At 38.5% G+C, this 22,113-nt stretch overlaps 1 protein-coding gene across 2 annotated transcripts in view; it reads left to right on the forward strand.

The window, feature by feature from the left end:
* Nucleotides 1-2,718: 2,718 nt before the first annotated feature.
* The window catches only part of polr2c (RNA polymerase II subunit C), a 35,721-nt gene continuing 16,326 nt past the window's right edge, over nucleotides 2,719-22,113 (forward strand). Inside the window, exons 1-4 of one of the 2 annotated variants that reach the window (XM_061927677.2) lie at nucleotides 2,719-2,894; nucleotides 3,229-3,278; nucleotides 16,294-16,362; nucleotides 16,437-16,489. In XM_061927677.2, the coding sequence (XP_061783661.1) occupies nucleotides 2,809-2,894; nucleotides 3,229-3,278; nucleotides 16,294-16,362; nucleotides 16,437-16,489 (258 nt within the window). In that variant the 5' untranslated portion in view covers nucleotides 2,719-2,808. The remainder of the gene's footprint in view (nucleotides 2,895-3,228; nucleotides 3,279-16,293; nucleotides 16,363-16,436; nucleotides 16,490-22,113) is intronic. The other variant, XM_061927678.2, reaches the window with a different exon arrangement.

A 22,113-nucleotide genomic window follows, 5' to 3' on the forward strand; every position in this document is an offset into this window, starting at 1 on the left:
ATATATATATATATATATATATATATATATATACAGGTAAAAGCCAGTAAATACCTGTATATACAGGTAAAAGTCAGTAAATTAGAATATTTTGAAAAACTTGATTTATTTCAGTAATTGCATTCAAAAGGTGTAACTTGTACATTATATGTATTCATTGCACACAGACTGATGCATTCAAATGTTTATTTCATTTAATTTTGATGATTTGAAGTGGCAACAAATGAAAATCCAAAATTCCGTGTGTCACAAAATTAGAATATTGTGTAAGGCTAATACAAAAAAGGGATTTTTAGAAATGTTGGCCAACTGAAAAGTATGAAAATGAAAAATATGAGCATGTACAATACTCAATACTTGGTTGGAGCTCCTTTTGCCTCAATTACTGCGTTAATGCGGCGTGGCATGGAGTCGATGAGTTTCTGGCACTGCTCAGGTGTTATGAGAGCCCAGGTTGCTCTGATAGTGGCCTTCAACTCTTCTGCGTTTTTGGGTCTGGCATTCTGCATCTTCCTTTTCACAATACCCCACAGATTTTCTATGGGGCTAAGGTCAGGGGAGTTGGCGGGCCAATTTAGAACAGAAATACCATGGTCCGTAAACCAGGCACGGGTAGATTTTGCGCTGTGTGCAGGCACCAAGTCCTGTTGGAACTTGAAATCTCCATCTCCATAGAGCAGGTCAGCAGCAGGAAGCATGAAGTGCTCTAAAACTTGCTGGTAGACGGCTGCGTTGACCCTGGATCTCAGGAAACAGAGTGGACCGACACCAGCAGATGACATGGCACCCCAAACCATCACCCAACTATGCAAATTTTGCATTTCCTTTGGAAATCGAGGTCCCAGAGTCTGGAGGAAGACAGGAGAGGCACAGGATCCACGTTGCCTGAAGTCTAGTGTAAAGTTTCCACCATCAGTGATGGTTTGGGGTGCCATGTCATCTGCTGGTGTCGGTCCACTCTATTTCCTGAGATCCAGGGTCAACGCAGCCGTCTACCAGCAAGTTTTAGAGCACTTCATGCTTCCTGCTGCTGACCTGCTCTATGGAAACACAAACAGTTCCTTGTTTGTGTTTTACATTTATTTTGGACATTAAATTATGTTTTCCTGTACCAAGCCTGCCTTCTCTGCATCTTGGGGTTCGTCACCAACACTTCGTGACTTAGACTTAGACTTCCTTTTTATTGTCATTCAAATCTGAACTTTACAGTACAGATAAGAATTAAATTTTGTTACATAAGCTCATGGTGGTGCAGGATAAAAAAGCAATAAGGTGCATATATAAATAAATAAATAGGTTACTGTACAGATAAATCTATTGCACTTTTTCACATGCATCCACGTTTATGGATATATGTTATATTGTCTTTTTTATTCCAGCGAGTTAATCCATTTTGGGCGGAGTTGAGGGGATAATTATGATGCGTTCAAGAGTCTTCGGCCTGAGGGAAGAAGCTGTTACAGAACCTGGAGGTTCTGCTTCGGAGGCTGCGGAACCTCTTTCTAGAGACACCTGCATCTACATCAACAATATGATTTGCCTGAGTGACTGGACAGGACAACAAAAAATATATATATTGTTCGCTTTTTTATTTTGGAAATATTTTAGTATAATATACCTCCTATGTGAAAATACATTTTTTATCTTTTTTTTTTTTAAATATATTAGGCGCACTGGATTATAGGGCGCATTAAAGGAGTCATATTATTATTATTTTCTAAATGTAAAACATGTCCTTGTGGTCTACATAACATGTAATGGTGGTTCTTTGGTCAAAATGTTGCATAAATTATGTTTTACAGATCGTTGCTTTTTGACAGTCGCTTCAGGATGCGCCGTTTTGTGGGCAGTCTTATTTACGTGGCTCACCTTCGGCAGCATCTTCTCCCCGTCATCTTTGTTGTAGCGGTGTAGCGTGCAAGGACGGGCGTGGAAGAAGTGTCAAAAGATGGAGTTAACTGTTTCAATGACATTCAGACTTTACTTAAATCAATAACGGAGCAGCATCTCTTCATCCGTGGCTCACTAGTGCAACAACAAGGCCGGAAATGTGTCTCGTAAAAAACCATCCGACCGGAACTCTCTAATAACTAAAGTTCCTTGAGTGAATAATGTAAACTCACTATACCGGTATGTTTTAGTGCTTTCATGGCGAGTTTACTGGCAGATATAATTAAGAACTTTACACTACTTTATATTAGAGAGCGGAGGATGAAAAGAAGAAGCTTATCGACTACGGGGTCGTCACGGACTGTAAAGACGGGCGCGCGCAAATTTTCAGGATTCATGCAGATCCCAAATACAGATCAGCAGGTACCACAAGGTAAGAAAAGTTGCTTTTGCCTAATATTGCGCAACAACCGACAGCTGATTCTGATCATTTGGATGGGTGGCCAAATACTTTTGGCAATATAGTGTATGTTCTTCCTACATTATAAAGTATATTTGTACGTCATTAAAAGTCTTAATAAAGAAGACATTGACTAAGAACAATGTACCAAATGTAACACACATCCGTTAATTGTGTTTTACTGAAAGCCTCAATAGCCCTGGCTTTTTGCATGAAACAGGTGATTATATACTTACACAGGAACAAAGTACATTAAACACATCGGTTTTAATTACTGAATATTTGTTTGTGAGGAGGCTGTGTCGGTTTAGTCAGAGGTGCAATAACAACAATGGCCTAAGAGGGCGACAAACACGACATTGTTGCATTGTCGGCTTCCACACAAGAAGAAGAAGAAGAAGACGCTTGAGCGAGCCTGTTGCTCAGTTTATATTCCTGCTAGCTATTTCTCTGCTAACATGCCGTATGCTAACCAGCCCACCGTGAAAATCACCGAACTTTCTGATGAAAACGTTAAGTTTGTCATCGAGAACACGGACTTGGCGTAAGTGTTTGCTCTTCTTTGTTCACGACTAGTAGTACTAGCGCTTGTATTGACCAAACAATGCTGGAGCTGGACGATACAAAAGACACTACTCGAAAATAATGCATAACCTTAGAAATATATCTAGAATTCGTACCTTGCTTGCATATGAACTTTTAAAATGTAAAACCTTAAAAGTACTTGAAGTTGGTTAACATCCCAGAAAAAGAATGAATGAATCAATGAATGTATTGTGTATAAACATTTGTAACTTTTTAGATAATTAGATGATTGCTTCTTGTCCATAATCGTACACCGTAACCATTTCTTAAATGTTATTTTCGTGTCTTTTTAGGGTTGCAAACTCTATTAGACGTGTCTTCATGTCAGAAGTACCCACGATAGGTACGGTCTCTCTTTCCCTCTACATATGGCACTGCATATCTGTACTGTACATACATACATATATACACGTGGGCATTAAATTAGATGTGCAGAAACCTGTAGACATTCTCTACATCATAGGTCTTAAACTCGCGGCCTGCAGGCCAATTACATTAACCCATGTGTGGTGTTCGGGTCTGTGGGACCCGTTTTCGATTTTTATTAAAAGAAAAATTGTACAATTAATTTTTCAAACTGAGACTCACTGGCTTTGGCTCATTTTCTCTGAAGAACATATATCAGAATACATATTTAATGAACACACGCCATACACCCCCCCCTACACATTTCTATTACATATAAGATGTCCGGGTCCACTGGAGTGTGGAAATTGATGTTCTGTGTAACACACACACACACACACACACACACACACACACACACACACACACACACACACACACACACACACACACACACACACACACACACACACACACACAGCAGGCCTAGACAGGAGGAGGACAGAGTGTAGGTACACGGAACATCAGAGGGTCAAATGTGCGAGAAAATGAGAGCAGACCGTGTTGACAAACAATGTTGGAACCCTGTGTGGGAACCGCAGGTGCAGAAATACAAAAGAAGAATCCCTGTGGGATGCAGAAACTGGCAGAGAAATTTCCATGCAACATTCATATTGTTGTTACTCAGCCAGTGTTTGTGGGTCTGATGGACCCGTTTCATTTTGTGGCTTTTAATGCCTCACAATCAAACACTTTTATGTTAAAATACTGAACAGATGTTTATTCGAATAAGGTAAACATCTGTTCAGTATTTTAACATAAAAGTGTTTGATTGTGAGGCAATAAAAGCCACAAAATGCAACGGGTCCATCAGACCCACAAACACTGGCTGAGTAACAACATAATGAACATTACACAAGGGTTGATATGTTAGTGCGGCCAGCAAGTTTAATATATAAATTGCACTTACAATGTTGTGTGCAGAGCTGAAAGAACCAATCACAGTTGTAGGGCTGGGCGATATGGCCTTTTATTAATATCTCAATATTTTTAGGCCATGTCACGATACACGATATATATCTCTATATTTTGCCTTAGCCTTGAATGAACACTTGATGCATATAATCACAGCAGTATGATGATTCTATGTGTCTATATTAAAACATTCTTGTTCATACTGCATTAATATATGCTCATTTTAAACTTTCATGCAGAGAGGGAAATCACAACTAAGTCAATTTACCAAAACTGTATTTATTAAACAGTTATTAAGCAGTGGCACAAACATTCATGTCATTTCCAAAACAGAAAGTGCAAGATTGTCAGAGACATTTCAAAACAAGCTATGAGTGCACCTTTGTGCAAGATGACATATCAAAACAACACTAAATTAAAGTGCACTTTTTGTACAGAATGCCACTACAATAGTTTAAAACAAATAAAGTGCACTTTTGTGCATGATGTCACACAAGATATTTCAATAAGTGTCAAATAAAAATGAGCAGCATAATAGGAAATCAAATAGTGTATGTCCTTCGCTATGTGGTAGGTTCCTGCGGACATTATCTCCTTCTGTTGTTGACTATTTTTTTCATACGGTGTTGATCTGGAAATAGTTGCTTCAGCATTTTGTTGGTGTGGCACCGAACAGAGATGTTGACATGCAGAGTTTCAAGCACTCCTTATTCTCTAGCAAATTACTTTTCAAATGATGCTGCATTAGCAGTGGTGCTACTTTTTGTAGCAACGCTTTTGCCGCATAATTGTTAAACATCTTCCCGCTTGAAGCCAAACCACCGCCAGACGATGGACTCCCTGCTGTTTTTCTTGGGAATTAATTATTCCTTCATTTGTTACCAGATTCGCACCTTCTTTCTCTCGTATTACCACCCGCACTGCTAGCAACACAGCTAACGTTAGCCATTCCTCTACCTGTCTGCTCCGCGCGAGCGTGTGACGTTGCACACGTGACGTATGTAAGAAGGTGCACTTGTTTTATCTCTCTGTAAGAAGGAGAGACAAGAAAGAGTGGGAAACGCATGCAGTGTAATGCCCGCAGCTGAAAGCAACTGCGTGAGAATGTATACTCGAATATCACGATATAGTCATTTTCTACATCGCACAGAGACAAACCTGCGATATATCGAGTATATTGATATATCACCTAGCCCTACACAGTGGAATATATGGCTCCCAGGGATGGGACATTGACAGGGCTTGATGCAAGCAGAGAAACTTTTCTCAATGAGTGAAAGTTACAGCAGTTTTCTTCCGTGCCTGGCTGGCTGCCAGTGGCTCGTTTCTATTGGGCACATTTGATCATTCGTTACAGCGCGCTGTGTTCACATCACTTTCCAAAATACAATTTTTAATCGTTATATCTCCGACACAATAAATTAAAGTGATGCGTATCCGGCGGGATAAAAGTAAAGTACGTAACTCGATGTACAAACCCCGTTTCCATATGAGTTGGGAAATTGTGTTAGATGTAAATATGAATGGAATACAATGATTTGCAAATCCTTTTCAACCCATATTCAATTGAATGCACTACAAAGACAAGATATTTGATGTTCAAACTCATAAACTTCATTTTTTTTTTTTTGCAAATAATAATTCACTTAGAATTTCATTGCTGCAACATGTGCCAAAGTAGTTGGGAAAGGGCATGTTCACCACTGTGTTACATGACCTTTCCTTTTAACAACACTCAGTAAACGTTCCCTATTTTTTAAGCTTCTCAGGTGGAATTCTTTCCCATTCTTGCTTGATGTACAGCTTAAGTTGTTCAACAGTTCGGGGGTCACCGATGTGGTATTTTAAGCTTCATAATGCGCCACACATTTTCAATGGGAGACAGGTTTGGACTACAGGCAGGCCAGTCTAGTACCCGCACTCTTTTACTATGAAGCCACGTTGAGGTAACACATGGCTTGGCATTGTCTTGCTGAAATAAGCAGGGGCGCCCATAGTAATGTTGCTTGGATGGCAACATATGTTGCTCCAAAAGCTGTATGTACCTTTCAGCATTAATGGCGCCTTCACAGATGTGTAAGTTACCCATGTCTTGGGCACTAATACACCCCCATACCATCACAGATGCTGGCTTTTCAACTTTGCGCCTATAACAATCCGGATGGTTCTTTTCCTCTTTGGTTCGGAGGACACGACGTCCACAGTTTCCAAAAACAATTTGAAATGTAGACTCGTCAGACCACAGAACACTTTTCCACTTTGTATCAGTCCATCTTAGATGAGCTCAGGCCCAGCGTAGCCGACGGCGTTTCTGGGTGTTGTTGATAAACGGTTTTCGCCTTGCATAGGAAAGTTTTAACTTGCGCTTACAGATGTAGCGACCAACTGTAGTTACTGACAGTGGGTTTCTGAAGTGTTCCTGAGCCCATGTGGTGATATCCTTTACACAATGATGTCGCTTGTTGATGCAGTACAGCCTGAGGGATCGAAGGTCACGGGCTTAGCTGCTTACGTGCAATGATTTCTCCAGATTCTCTGAACCCTTTGATGATATTACGGACCATAGATGGTGAAATCCCTAAATTCCTTGCAATAGCTGGTTGAGAAAGGTTTTTCTTAAACTGTTCAACAATTTGCTCACGCATTTGTTGACAAAGTGGTGACCCTCGCCCCATCCTTGTTTGTGAATGACTGAGCATTTCATGGAATCTACTTTTATATTCAATCATGGCACCCACCTGTTCCCAATTAGCCTGGATGTTCCAAATAAGTGTTTGATGAGCATTCCTCAACTTTATCAGTATTTATTGCCACCTTTCCCAACTTCTTTGTCACATGTTGCTGGCATCAAATTCTAAAGTTAATGATTATTTGCACACAAAAAAATGTTTATCAGTTTGAACATCAAATATGTTGTCTTTGCAGCATATTCAATTGAATATGGGTTGAAAATGATTTGCAAATCATTGTATTCCGTTTATATTTACATCTAACACAATTTCCCAAGTCATAAGGAAACGGGGTTTGTAGTTTAATGTAGTCTCCAGTCACGTAGCGACTGTCACGCTTGGGTTGCATGATAACGATTATTGTGAACCCAGATGCAGAAGGTAGCCAGAGACAGCGTGAGGGTACAAGGTAGACAAGACAAGAAAGACAAAAAATACAAAAGCAATTGTGCAGCGAGGTGCTTGCCAAACAAACACTAGTGCATTTGGGAATGCACACAAATAAACCTAGGACTACGTGGGAACTAACTTACCGTATTTTCTGGACTGTAAGGCGCACTTAAAATCCTTTTTGTCAAAACTAGACCGTGTGCCTTATAACCCGGTGCGCCTAATGTATAGAATAGTTCTGGTTTTGATTACTGACCTCGAAGCTATTTTGTTTGGTACATGGTGAAATGATAAGTGTGACCAGTAGATGGCAGTCAAACATAAGAGATACGTGTAGACTGCAATATGACTCAAGTAAACAACACCAACATTTTATATGTTCCATTGAAAATATAGAACATTACACACGGCGCGCAAAAATCTATCAAAATGTTTTGGTACGACTTTGGTAAGCTATGAAGCCGCACCGCTTGCTGAATTGTACTGTCCTTCAACATACGAGTATTATTATGGTGGTAAGGTAAGACATATTATCTGGCGTTTTGTTTCCCAATATTATGCAAAAGCAACTTTTCTTACCTTTTGGTTCCTGCTGATCTGTATTTGGGATCTGCATAAGTCCTGAAAAATTGCCTTTGTAGTCCGTGACGACGCCATAGTCGATAAGCTTCTTCTGTTTCTCTATCTTCTTGTTATGTGACATTCATCCTCCGCTGTTGCCATTTCCAAGTTCTTACTTATATCTGTCAGTAAACTCACCATGAAAGCGCTAAAACATACCGGTGTAGTGAGTTTACATTATTCACCCAAGGAACTTTAGTTATTAGAGATTTCCGGTCGGACGGTTTTTCACGGGACACATTTCTGGCGTTGTTATTGCACTAGTGAGCCACAGATGAAAAGATGCTACTCTCTTATTGATTTAAGTAAAGTCTGAATGTCATTAAAACGGTTAGCTCCATCTTTTGACACTTCTTCCACAACCGTCCTTGCACGCCACCCACACTGGTTTAAATGTAACTTAGATATTGGGTTTCACTATGCAAAGCACTTTGAGTCACTAGAGAAAAGCGCTATATAAATATAATTCACTTCACTACAACAAAGATGACGGGGAGAAGACGCTGCCGAAGGTGAGCCACGTAAATAAGACCACCCACAAAACGGCGCATCCGGAAGTGACTGTCAGAAAGTGGCTTGAAGATGATCTGTAAAACATAATCTATGCAACATTTTGACCATAGAACCACCATTATATGTTATGTTGACCACAAGGGAGTGTTTTCCATTTAGAAAAAATAAATAAATAATATGACTCTTTTAATGCGCCCTATAATCCGGTGCGCCTTTATATATGAAAAAAGATAGAAAATAGACCATTCATCGGCAGTGCACCTTTTAATCCGGTGCGCCCTATGGTCCGGAAAATACGGTACTTGAAAGCCTGAAACCAGCAAACAGCGTTCAACGGCAAACATTCGTACAACACCTTGACAATATCCCGACCAAGGCAGCAGCACCAACCGGACTTAAATAGAGAAGACTAAACTCAAAACAGGTGAGCTGGGAGACAAAGTAATGCTGCTGCAAGACACTCAAATTAGAAGTGGAACTACAAAATAAGTGCACTGGATAGGAACTCAACAGTGAACATGGCAAAACACTAACAAACTCCAAATAAGGCATTATCTTGGGTGAACAGATCATGACCGCGACACCTGTCCATCAGCAACATACATTATATCGTAATATTTTATTGATAATAACAATTATAATAATTCTTATAGGGCAGCACGGTGGAAGAGGGGTTAGTGCATCTGCCTCACAATACGAAGGTCCTGAGTAGTCTTAGGTTCAATCCCGGGCTCGGGATCTTTCTGTGTGGAGTTTGTATGTTCTCCCCGTGACTGCGTGGGTTCCCTCTGGGTACTCCGGCTTCCTCCCACCTCCAAAGACATGCACCTGGGGATAAGTTGATTGGCAACACTAAATTGGCCCTAGTGTGTGAATGTGAGTGTGAATGTTGTCTGTCTATCTGTGTTGGCCCTGCGATAAGGTGGCGACTTGTCCAGAGTGTCCCCGCCTTCCGCCCGATTGTAGCTGAGATAGGCTCCAGCGCCCCCCGCGACCCCAAAAGGGAATAAGCGGTAGAAAATGGATGGATGGATGGATAATTCTTATAATAATAATAATAATAATATATATTTATATTTTCATCTTATTTAGTGTTAAAAAATAAAGACATTTTAGAAAATTTTAACTTTTTTAAACAAAGCTTTTCGTGTGGAATACGAGTCTCACCCAGACTCTGCCTCCAGTGGCCCCCAGGGAAATGGAGTTTGAGTCCTCTGCTCTACATATAGTAAATAGTACCAATAAACTTATCGATGAATACCGGTATCGATAAGGGATATAGTTTGGTATCGATAATATTCTAAGGATATACAAAACCCAATACCAGTGAAGTTGGCACGTTGTGTAAATGGTAAATAAAAACAGAATACAATCATTTACAAATCCTTTTCAACCTATATTCAATTGAATAATCTGCAAAGACAAGATACTTAACGTTGGAACTGGAAAACTTTATTTTCTGCAAATATTAGCTCATTTGGAATTTGATACCTGCAACATGTTTAAAAAAAGCTGGCACAAGAGGCAAAAAAGACTGAGAAAGTTGAGGAATGCTCATCAAACACTTATGTGGAACATCCCACAGGTGAACAGGCTAATTGGGAACAGGTGGGTGCCATGATTGGGTATAAAAGCAGCTTCCAATGAAATGCTCAGTCATTCACAAACAAGAATGGGGCGAGGGTCACCACTTTGTGAACAAATGCGTGAGCAAATTGTTGAACATTTAAAGAACAACATTTCTCAACGATCTATTGAAGGAATTTAGGGATTTCACCACATACGGTCCGTAATATCATCCAAAGGTTCAGAGAATATGGAGAAATCACTGCACGTAAGCGATGATATTACCGTCCTTCGATCCCTCAGGCGGTACTGCATCAAAAATCGACATCAGTGTGTAAAGGATATCACCACATGGGCTCAGGAACACTTCAGAATACCACAGTCAGTAACTACAGTTTGTCGCTACATCTGTAAGTGCAAGTTAAAACTCTACTATGCAAAGCGAACGCCATTTATCAACAACACCCAGAAACGCCGTCATCTTTCCTGGGCTCGAGCTCATCTAAGATGGACTGATGCAAGGTGGAAAAGTGTTCTGTGGTCTGACGAGTCCACATTTCAAATTGTTTTTGGAAACTGTGTACGTCGTGTCCTCTGGAACAAAGAGGAAAAGAACTATCCGGATTGTTATAGGCACAAAGTTAAAAAACGAACATCTGTGATGGTATGGGGGTGTATTAGTGCCCAAGATATGGGTAACTTACACATCTGTGAAGGAACCATTAATGCTGAAAGATACATACAGGTTTTGGAGCAAAATTTAACTGTTTGGCCACAATACCCAGCAATATGTTTGGAGGAGAAGAGGTGAGGCCTTTAATCCCAAAAAAACACCATTCCTACCGTCAAGCATGGTGGTGGTAGTATTATGCTATGGGCCTGTTTTGCTGCCAATGGAACTGGTGCTTTAAATGGGACAATGAAAAAGAAGGATTACCTCCAAATTCTTCAGGACAACCTAAAATCATCAGCCTGAAGGTTGGGTCTTGGGAACAGTTGGGTGTTCCAACAGGACAATGACCCCAAACACACGTCAAAAGTGGTAATGGAATGGCTAAATCAGGCTAGAATTAAGGTTTTAGAATGGTCTTCCCAAAGTCCTGACTTAAACGTGTGGACATTGCTGAAGAAACAAGTCCATGTCAGAAAACCAACACATTTAGCTGAACTGCACCAATTTTTGGCAAGAGGAGTGGTCAAAAATTCAACCAGAAGCTTGTGGATGGCTACCAAAATCGCCTTATTGCAGTGATACTTGCAAAGGGACATGTAACCAAATATTAACATTGCTGTATGTATACTTTTGACCCAGCAGATTTGGTCACATTTTCAGTAGACCCATAATAAATTCATAAAAGAACCAAACTTCATGAATATTTTTTGTGACCAACAAGTATGTGCTCCAATCACTCTGTCTCAAAAAAAATAAGAGTTGTAGAAATTATTGGAAACTCAAGACAGCCATGACATTATGTTCTTTACAAGTGTATGTAAACTTTTGACCACGACTGTGTGTGTATATATATATAATGTGTATACATGTGTGTGTGTGTGTGTGTGTGTGTGTGTGTGTGTACTGTGTATATATGTATATACTGTGTGTGTGTGTGTACTGTGTATATATGTATATACTGTATGTGTGTATGTACATGTGTATATACGTATATACTGTGTGTGTGTGTGTGTGTGTGTGTGTGTGTGTGTGTGTGTGTGTGTGTGTGTGTGTGTGTGTGTGTGTGTGTGTGTGTGTGTGTATACTGTACATGCATGTTTAGATAGATACATATACATGTACAGGTACATGTGTGTGTATATGTATATACCTTTGTGTATATGTACTGTATATACGTGTGTGTGTGTATATGTATGTATATGTGTAATTATGTATGTACAGTACATTAAGGCTGCAGCTAATGATTATTTTTCTATCGATTTATCTATAGATTATTTTTTTCGATTAATCGGTTAATCTATAGATTATTTTTTCGATTAATCTATAGATTATGTTTCCTTTTACCGATTATTTTTTTTATTTAAAATGAAGATGAAAAAATAAATGTAGGCCAGTTTTTTCAAAAGGCATGGCTTTTTTTTACAAAAAAAAAAGTATGGCCACTCAGTCAACATTGACAACAACATGACAAAATATTCTGTAACAATGTAAACATTTAAAACTTTTAACATTTAACAAAATTAAAAGTAGCTTATTTGCTTTTTAATGTGCAAATATAAAAGTAAACATCCAGTGCAAATCTTAATATTATGCAATAGTATAAGCATTTCAAAAGTAAAAGTATTGCTTATTTTGCTTTAAAATGTGCAAAAATAAAGATAAACATCCAATACAAAAAAGTGCGTATTTCCTTGAATTGCCTCGAATTACTGCCGGGTCAAACTCGTTTCACAAACTAATTAGCACATGCTTAGCATTACCGCCGGCTCAGGATTAACGCCGGGTCAAATTCGTTTCGCAAAATATTATTTTTATTAGCGCATGTCTAGAATTTCCGCCGGGTCAAACTTGTTTTGCAAAATAATTAGCATATGCCTAGAACTTCCGCCGTGTCAAACTCGTCACGTCACGGGTCATCATTTTCAAAATGGAGGAGGCTGATTTCAATTAAGGCTGCAGCTAACGATTATTTTTCTATCGATTAATCTATAGATTATTTTTTTCGATTAATCGGTTAATCTATAGATTATTTTTTTCGATTAATCTATAGATTATTTTTCCTTTTACCGATTTTTTTTTTTATTTAAAATGAAGATGAAAAAATAAATGTAGGCCAGTTTTTTCAAAAGGCATGGCTTTTATTTACAAAAAAAAAAGTATGGCCACTCAGTCAACATTGACAACAACATGACAAAATATTCTGTAACAATGTAAACATTTAACAAAATTAAAAGTAGCTTATTTGCTTTTAATGTGCAAATATAAAAGTAAACATCCAGTGCAAATCTTAATATTCTGCAATAGTATAAGCATTTCAAAAGTAAAAGTATTGCTTATTTTGCTTTAAAATGTGCAAAAATAAAGATAAACATCCAATTCAAAAAAGTGCAAAACGGAAATATTCTGTAACAACAGTGTAAACATTTCAACAAAAGTAAAAGTATTGCTTATTTGCTAAAATGTGCAAAAATAAAGATAAATATCCAATACAAAAAAGTGCAAAACGAAATATTCTGTAACAACAGTGTAAACATTTCAACAAAAGTAAAACTTTTGCTTATTTTGCTTAATAACACAACAATGATAGTATGATTAAAGTGAAAGTTAATTGTTCGTTTGTACATAGTATACGTAATTGTTAATGTTGTAAAGGGTATTTGCACAACTAATTAACGTTAGCGTTAAAGAGGAGCGCGTCTTTGTAAACACTGAACAGGCATGCCAAACGCTCCTCTCAGAGCGAAACGGTGCTTTAGTTTATGAATTTACAACGCAGATACAAATGACACATTCATGTTTTTGTGTAATGATGACAACGTATACTCACGCGGACGATTGACTAGTTGATGGTGATGGCAAGAACGCTGCCGTTGTGCTGCTATGATAGGCCATTTCCGCTCGACACAGTGTGCATACAACAACATTATTAGCAGAGGTGGGTAGAGTAGCCAGAAATTGTACTCAAGTAAGAGTACTGTTACTTTAGAGATTTATTACTCAAGTAAAAGTAAGGAGTAGTCACCCAAATATTTACTTGAGTAAAAGTAAAAAGTATGTTGTGAAAAAACTACTCAAGTACTGAGTAACATACACACACATATCATATATATATATATATATATATATATATATATATATATATATATATATATACACACACACACACACACACACACACACACACACACACATATATATATATATATATATATATATATATATATATATATATATATATATATATATATACATACATTGATATATACAGTATATCATTTATATTTATTTATTTTGCCGTTTTTGTTTACATGTTAAAGGTGTTTTAATAATTATACATGCATGTTTAACATATAGATTCCTTTCTTTCATGAAGACAAGAATATAAGTTGGTGTATTACCTGATTCTGATGACTTGCATTGATTGTAATCAGGAAGCAGTGCTGGTAACGTCCACGTTTTCAAATGGAGGAGAAAAAAAGTTCCTCCTTTCTGTCTAATACCACATGAAAGTGGTTGTTATTTGGCATCTTATTTGTCCACCTTCCATATTCGTTTTTATACCCTTTACAAGAAATACATTGGCGGCAAACTCCGTAGCTTGCTAGCTTGTTTGCGCTGGCTTTCGGAGACTCTTATTTTGAAAGCGCAGGCGCGATGGAGCGGGACTTTTATTGTGAAGACAGGAACTGTGCAGTCAGTCTTTACGGTTGAAATAAAAAAGGGTCTTTTTTCCTTCACACTTTTGATTGATTGATTGGAACTTTTATTAGTAGATTGCACAGTACAGTGCATATTCCGTACAATTGACCACTAAATGGTAACACCCGAAGTTAGCTCGGAGCCAGTCAGGTCATGTGACCCCTGGCTCTGTTTGATTGGTCCAACGTCACCAGTGACTGCATCTGATTGGTGGAACGAAGTGAAACGTCACCAGTAAGGCAAGCACTTTGAAGGTCTGTCCGACAGACCAAAACAAACAAAGCGTGCATTAACAGATCGATAAAAATTAGTAGCGAGTAGCGAGCTGAATGTAGATAAAAGTAGCGGAGTAAAAGTTGCGTTTCTTCTTAGGCCGTTTATTGAAATACTCCCACACTTTTGACGACTTTTGGCGTGCTTTTTTCCCCTCGCTCGCACCGCTCGCATCGTCTGCTTTGCGCTCCGCCATGACGGTAGTGTGACGTAAATATGCGACGCGTCGACGAACAAAAACGTCCTCGACGTATTTACGTAACCGATGACGTCGACTATGTTGACGCGTCGTTTCAGCCCTAATTTCAATCATTTGAAATCGCATAAAGGGAAGAAGATTAAGAGCTATTCAGTAGGATTTAAGGTCCAAGCTATTGAATATGCTAAAAAGAACAGTAAGCAGCTATGTTTTATTAATATACCGTAGCTGCGTGTGTCAAATATGAGTCATTAAATGACTCCCGCCTCCTGCTGGTAGAGGGCGCTAGTGATCCTTCTTGCGACTACCGGTACTGCAGAAGACCGGTGCTGCAGAAGAAGACAACAAGCAACAAGAGTGAGCAGCGATCGTTTGCTTGCACTTTTAACATGGAGGATTACATATCTAAAATAAAACAGTTTTCTAAACTGGACTTTCAATCGAAGCAGGAGGTAATACTTAAAGGAATATCTCCACCGAGACAGAGAGAACTTAAAACTGAAGAAAGATAAGGAAGACTTCTATAAACAAGTTATCGATGCTTTTGATCAGAATACTCATTTATAAGTAAAGGTAAGACCATAACGTTTTTTTTAATTAAATGTGCTTAGCATGATGGTATCCTTACATCTCTCAAATGTATAAGCGCAGGCCTAAATTTACCCCACGCCTTTTGGTCAGCGCAGGAGTGAGAGAGGTTTTAAATTAATTAGCGCCCCGGAGGCTATTCAAGGAAATAAGGTATGCGACGTGTCGACGCACAAAAACGGAGTCGACGTATTTACGTAATCGATGACGTCGACTACGTCGACGCGTCGTTTCAGCTTTACAGTACATGCATATTTATGTATGTATATAGGGACGGCGTGGCGCAGTGGAAGAATGGCCGTGCGCGACCCGAGGGTCCCTGGTTCAATCCCCACCTAGTACCAACCTCGTCATGTCCGTTGTGTCCTGAGCAAGACACTTCACCCTTGCTCCTGATGGGTGCTGGTTAGCGCCTTGCATGGCAGCTCCCTCCATCAGTGTGTGAATGTGTGTGTGAATGGGTAAATGTGGAAGTAGTGTCAAAGCGCTTTGAGTACCTTGAAGGTAGAAAAGCGCTATACAAGTACAAGTACAACCCATATATATGTACAGTATATGCGTTTTTAATCAATATTGTTACTTAACATGCAGTCGGCTTTCAACCCCCTGCCATATTTTTTAGTTCAATGCAGCCCCCGAGTCAAAAATTTGGGACACCTTTGAAGTAGACTCATATCGCCTAAACACTTCCTGTCCCTCACTTTTAATGTGTGGGAAATCAGTACTCCTCTGTACCAAAGTGCCCAGCAATAATGTGTTGGAGTTATGTTTGTTACTTTTTAAACAGCGATGGACTGGATCCAGATAGATGCCAACTCATCAGTTTTACATGATGAGTTCATCGCTCACAGAGTTGGTATGTATATTCATTATTAAAGGTTGTATTGTGTTTGACAGCGCAATCACTTACACCTCTTGTTGCCTTTTCAGGTCTCATCCCTCTCACCAGCGACGACATTGTGGAGAAAATGCAATACTCCCGGGTAAGTTTGGTCATGCTTTATCTGTTCTGGACAAGTTACTTTAAAGCAGGGTTAGAGAACCTATGGCTCTTGAGCCAGATGTGACTCTTTTGATGACTGCATCTGGCTCTCAGATGAATCTTAGCTGACATTGCTTAACATAAGTAATGAATAATTCCACTGGTAATCTCAGTGTTAAAAATAACGTTCAAAATATAAAACATTCTCATGCATTTTAATCCATCCATCTGTTTTCTACCGCACCTGTTCAAGAAGTTAATGGTAAGAAGTATTTTATTTATTATTGGTTAGCTTCAGAATAACAATGTTATTAAAACAATAAGAGACTTATTGTACTTTAAAAATGTTGGTCTTACTTAAAAATGCACACATTTAGTTGTTTTCGTGTTAAAAAAATATTATATGGCTCTCATGGAAATACATTTTAAAATATTTGTCTTTCATGGCTCTCTCAGCCAAAAAGGTTCCCGACCCCTGCTTTAAAGTAACATTGCTTTTACATTTACACAATTCAACATGTTTGAAAAGGAAAGGGGAAAGCAGAGCTTATTTAGTCCTTCCTTTTCCACATCTATTACTGTTGAAACCTACAGTGATTAATTTGATGTAGAAATTATTGTTTTTAAATGAAAAAACATTGACAGGATTTTACAGTTCTCTATATCACCTTGGCACAATGGAAATAGGCTTGAAAAATGTTGTGACATTGTTGGTTTACGAGCAGAGGAGCATGTTTGGCAGCGCACAATCACTGAGTACTTACAAGCAGACAAGGTGTGTAGACAGAAAAGGGAGAACGGACGCATTTTAGCTTAAAAACTAACGATAAAGGTAAAGCTATAACACTGAAACGCACTCAGGAAGAGGTGCTTTAAGACATGACTAGCTAGCTAGCGGCTAACGTCCAGCCGCAGTGTTTTAGCTACTTCTAAATCACTAATCCTCGCCTCCATGGCGACAAATAAACTAAGTTTCTTACAAGTATCATCCCTGCAGGACGAGGAATAGCTAAACATGCTTCACTGCACACCGTAGCTCACCGGCGTCACAATGTAAACAAACGCCATTGGTGGATCTACACCTTACATCCACTGTAATGATACCAAGTCCTGGCACGTATCTAGTCGATACTGCTATGATTACATCAATATTTTTTTTAGCATCACAATATTTTTTTTCCTTTTTTAAAAATGTATATTATGTTTATAAACTCAGGAAATATGTCCCTGGACACATGAGGACTTAAATTATGACCATTGTATGATCCTGTAACCATACTTGCCAATCCTCCCGGATTTTCCGGGAGACTCCCGAAATTCAGCGCCTCTCCCGAAAACCTCCCGGGACAAATTTCTCCCGAAAATCTCCCGAAATTCAGGCGGACTCAGGTCCATGCGGACCTGAGTCCGCTAACCCACAATATAAACAGCGTACCTGCCCAATCACGTTATAACTGTATGGATGGCGAGTTCTTGGTTTCTTATGTGGGTTTATTGTTGGGCAGTTTCATTAACGTCCTCCCAGCGCGGCAACAACACACAACAACAGCAGTCACGTTTTTGTCTACCGTAAAGCAGTTCGTCTGCCGTAAACAGCAATGTTGTGACACTCTTAAACAGGACAATACTGCCATCTAGTGCATTTGATGAAAGCACTTTTGTGCGTGCCACATAGCAATGCATCATCAGAGAGGGTGTTCAGCATGGTTCGAAAAATAGTGACAGAGAATAGAACAAGGATGGTCAATTCAACCCTTAACTCAACAATGAGTAGATGAGTGTTATGTGTGTGTATATGTGTAAATAAATGAACACTGAAATTCAAGTATTTATTTTATTTATATATATATATATATATATATATATATATATATATATATATATATATATATATATATATATAGCTAGAATTCACTGAAAGTCAAGTTTTTCTTATGTATATATATATATATATGAAATACTTGACTTAGTATTTCATCAAGTATTTCTTATATATATATATATATAATAAAAGAAATATATATTTATAGCTAGAATTCACTGAAAGTCAAGTATTTCTTATATATATAATATATATATATATATATATATATATGAAATACTTGACTTAGTATTTCATCAAGTATTTCTTATATATATATATATGTATGTATATATTTATATATATATATATATATATATATATATATATATATATATATATATGAAATACTTGACTTAGTATTTCATCAAGTATTTCTTATATATATATATATATATATGTATGTATATATTTATATATATATATATATATATATATATATATGAAATACTTGACTTAGTATTTCGTCAAGTATTTCTTATATATATATATATATATATATATATATATATATATATATATATATATATATATGAAATACTTGACTTGGTGAATTCGAGCTGTAAATATACTCCTCCCCTCTTAACCACGCCCCCCGCCCCTGCCCCCTCCCGCCCCCCACCTCCCGAAATCGGAGGTCTCAAGGTTGGCAAGTTGGTATTGGACCGACACCCAAATTTGTGGTCTCATCCAAAACTAATGTAAAGTATCAAACAGAACAATAAATGATTATTACTTTTTAACAGAAGTGTAGATAGAACATGTTAAAAGAGAAAGTAAGTAGATATTAACAGTAAATGAACAAGTAGATTAATAATTCATTTTCTACCACCTCATAATTTTGACAAAATAATAGAATGGAAAATGACATAATATGTTACTGCATACGCCGCAGACAAATTAGGAGCCTTTGTTTGCTTACTTACTAATAAAAGAAAAGTTGTCTCATATGTTCACTATTTTATTTAAGGACTAACTTTTAATAAGAAACATATGTTAATGTACATTTTTTGTTGAAATAATGCAATTTTTTGTTTGGTTTTTTTTATTTAGAAAAGTACCGAAAAGTATCGAAATACATTTTGGTACCGGGACAACCCTAATACACAGAAACAGGAAGTAGGTCAGAGCTACGCAGGGCGACAACAATTGTGTCGCTTGATCAATAATATTATTACACACTGTTATTCCTGCTTTGTCTACACAAGAAACAGACATAAGTTTTGATTAGACTGTTGACGTCTGCGGTTGAACCTCAGAGACAAATTTGGTTGGGCAAAATGATGCTGATTGGCCAAAATGTGCAGGGAAATTGTGGGTATTGGACAAAGTGTGCGAGGCCGCGCATGATTTGTGGGGATTGATTACATTTTTGAGAATTTGCCATTGGAGACATCACAAATTCCTAGAGGAACTGACTATAGAATGTGAAACATAAATACTGTAGATGGAACAGCAAGTGAGGAACAAAAATATGTGAAAAGATTTTTGTAAAATACGTACCGTATTTTCCGCACTATAAGGCGCACCTAAAAACCACACATTTTCTCAAAAGCTGACAGTGCGCCTTATAACCCGGTGCGCTTTATTACGATTCATTTTCATAAAGTTTCGATCTCGCAACTTCGGTAAACAGCCGCCATCTTCTTTCCCGGTAGAACAGGAAGCGCTTCTTCTTCTACGCAAGCAACCGCCAAGGAAAGCACCCGCCCCCATAGAACAGGAAGCGCTTCTTCTTCTACTGTAAGCAACCACCCGCCCCCGGAAGAAGAAGAAAAAACGCGCGGATATCACCGTACGTTTCATTTCCTGTTTACATCTGTAAAGACCACAAAATGGCTCCTACTAAGCGACAAGGATCCGGTTCATAAAAAGACGCAATCTCTCCATCCGCACACGGATTACTACCGTATTTCACAGCAACTGATATTCCTGTGAACCGCACTGTGGAACGGGAGCACGTACGGTGAATATTCGCACCACAGGGAATGAGAAGTCATCCTTCACTGTGGTTCTAGCTTGCCATGCTAACTTCCACCCATGGTGATATTCAAAAGGAAGACCTTGCCAAAAGAGACCTTTCCAGCCGGCGTCATCATAAAAGCTAACTCGAAGGGATGGATGGATGAAGAAAAGATGAGCGAGTGGTTAAGGGAAGTTTACGCGAAGAGGCCGGGTGGCTTTTTTCACACAGCTCCGAAGGCGAACACACCTTCACTAAGACGGGCAGACAGCACCGGACGACATACGCCAACATTTGCCAGTGGATCGTAAATGCCTGGGCAGATATTTCGGTCACAACTGTGGTCCGAGCTTTCCGGAAGGCAGGATTCACAGAACAACAGCGACACTGACTCCGATGACTTCGACGAGACGGAACCGGCCATTTTGGATACCACGCTTGCGCAACTTTTCAATTCGGACACCGAAGACGAAGAATTCGAAGGATTTACGAATGAAGAATAACTTCAGAAGGTGAGCGCTATGTTTATTTTGTGTGTTGTGACATTAACGTTCGAGCAACATTATGTTGCTATTGCTCTACACCATTTTGAATTTTACTATGTTTGTGATTGCACATTTGCGTACATTTTGGGACAGAGTTGTTAGAACGCTGGTTTTCAATATATTATTAAAGTTTGACTGAACTATCTGACTGTTTTTTTGACATTCCCTTTAGCGCAGCGTAGGCGCGGCTTATAATCCGGGGCGGCTTATTGGTGGACAAAGTTATGAAATATGTAATTCATTGAAGGTGCGGCTAATAATCCGGTGCGCCTTATAGTGCGGAAAATACGGTACGTGAGTAATTAAAGGTCATCGAAAAAGAAAAAAAACATTAACCAATTAATGAGATATATTAAAGAGATTAAAGCTGGGGTATCTAAGTTATATTATTTAACTAAAAAAAATCATATTAGCTTCATACAGTATATCGTAACCGTAGTCAGTTTTGAAAAAATTGTATGTCTGCCTGTGGCTCATAATTATGTATTTTGGTAAATAAAACCTTGGAAGACAAAATCATTTGACTTGGTGGCGGTCAACACCTCCAGATCCAATCACAGGATTTAAAGAAAGGAGGGGTGAGCAGAGCCCACGAAGGAACCTTCTCATGGGCTGACGCAATATATAGTGAAGTACGTGCACGGTGCAGACTTGTTTTCAGTAAAGCATGGCTGCCGAACCCACTTGGAAAGATCGCCATACCTGTGCTTGCTGTTACAGCATATACTGCTAAAAAAAACAAAAATAGGAATTCAGAGGAAGAAAAGAGACTCTGTACGTCTAAAAAACCAAAGAAGAGCCAAAACTGGAATAAATATTGGTCCGGCGTATTCAAGATGGAGGGCATTGTGGGCCAGTCTTGAAATAACTTTGGATGCATAAGTGGCTGTTTTCCTTCTAGACAGGTAATCTAATGTTCTATTTTCCTATATTTTGTGTGCATCCTTTTTCGTGGCGACGTGTGTTACCGATAGTCTGCAACAAAATACTAACTAGGCGATCTTCCGATGCAATTTCAGACTGTCAACGACCTACATGTGTGCATGTACAGCTCTCGTGCGCAATTTTGTGACATTTCAGAGATGAGGAGACTGGGAGGGACTATCAGCGAGGGCGGGATTTACAGTTTGCATTCTGCTTGGTGACAAAAGATTCAAGTACCCCAGCTTTAAAGATAAATGAATAATTTAGCAAATGAGTAAGGAAACTTTCAGAATATATATTGTGCGGAGATAATGGATAAAGAAAGGAGGAAA

The sequence above is a fragment of the Nerophis lumbriciformis genome, linkage group LG35 (genome assembly GCF_033978685.3).
Source record: "Nerophis lumbriciformis linkage group LG35, RoL_Nlum_v2.1, whole genome shotgun sequence".
NCBI classification, from domain to species: domain Eukaryota; kingdom Metazoa; phylum Chordata; class Actinopteri; order Syngnathiformes; family Syngnathidae; genus Nerophis; species Nerophis lumbriciformis.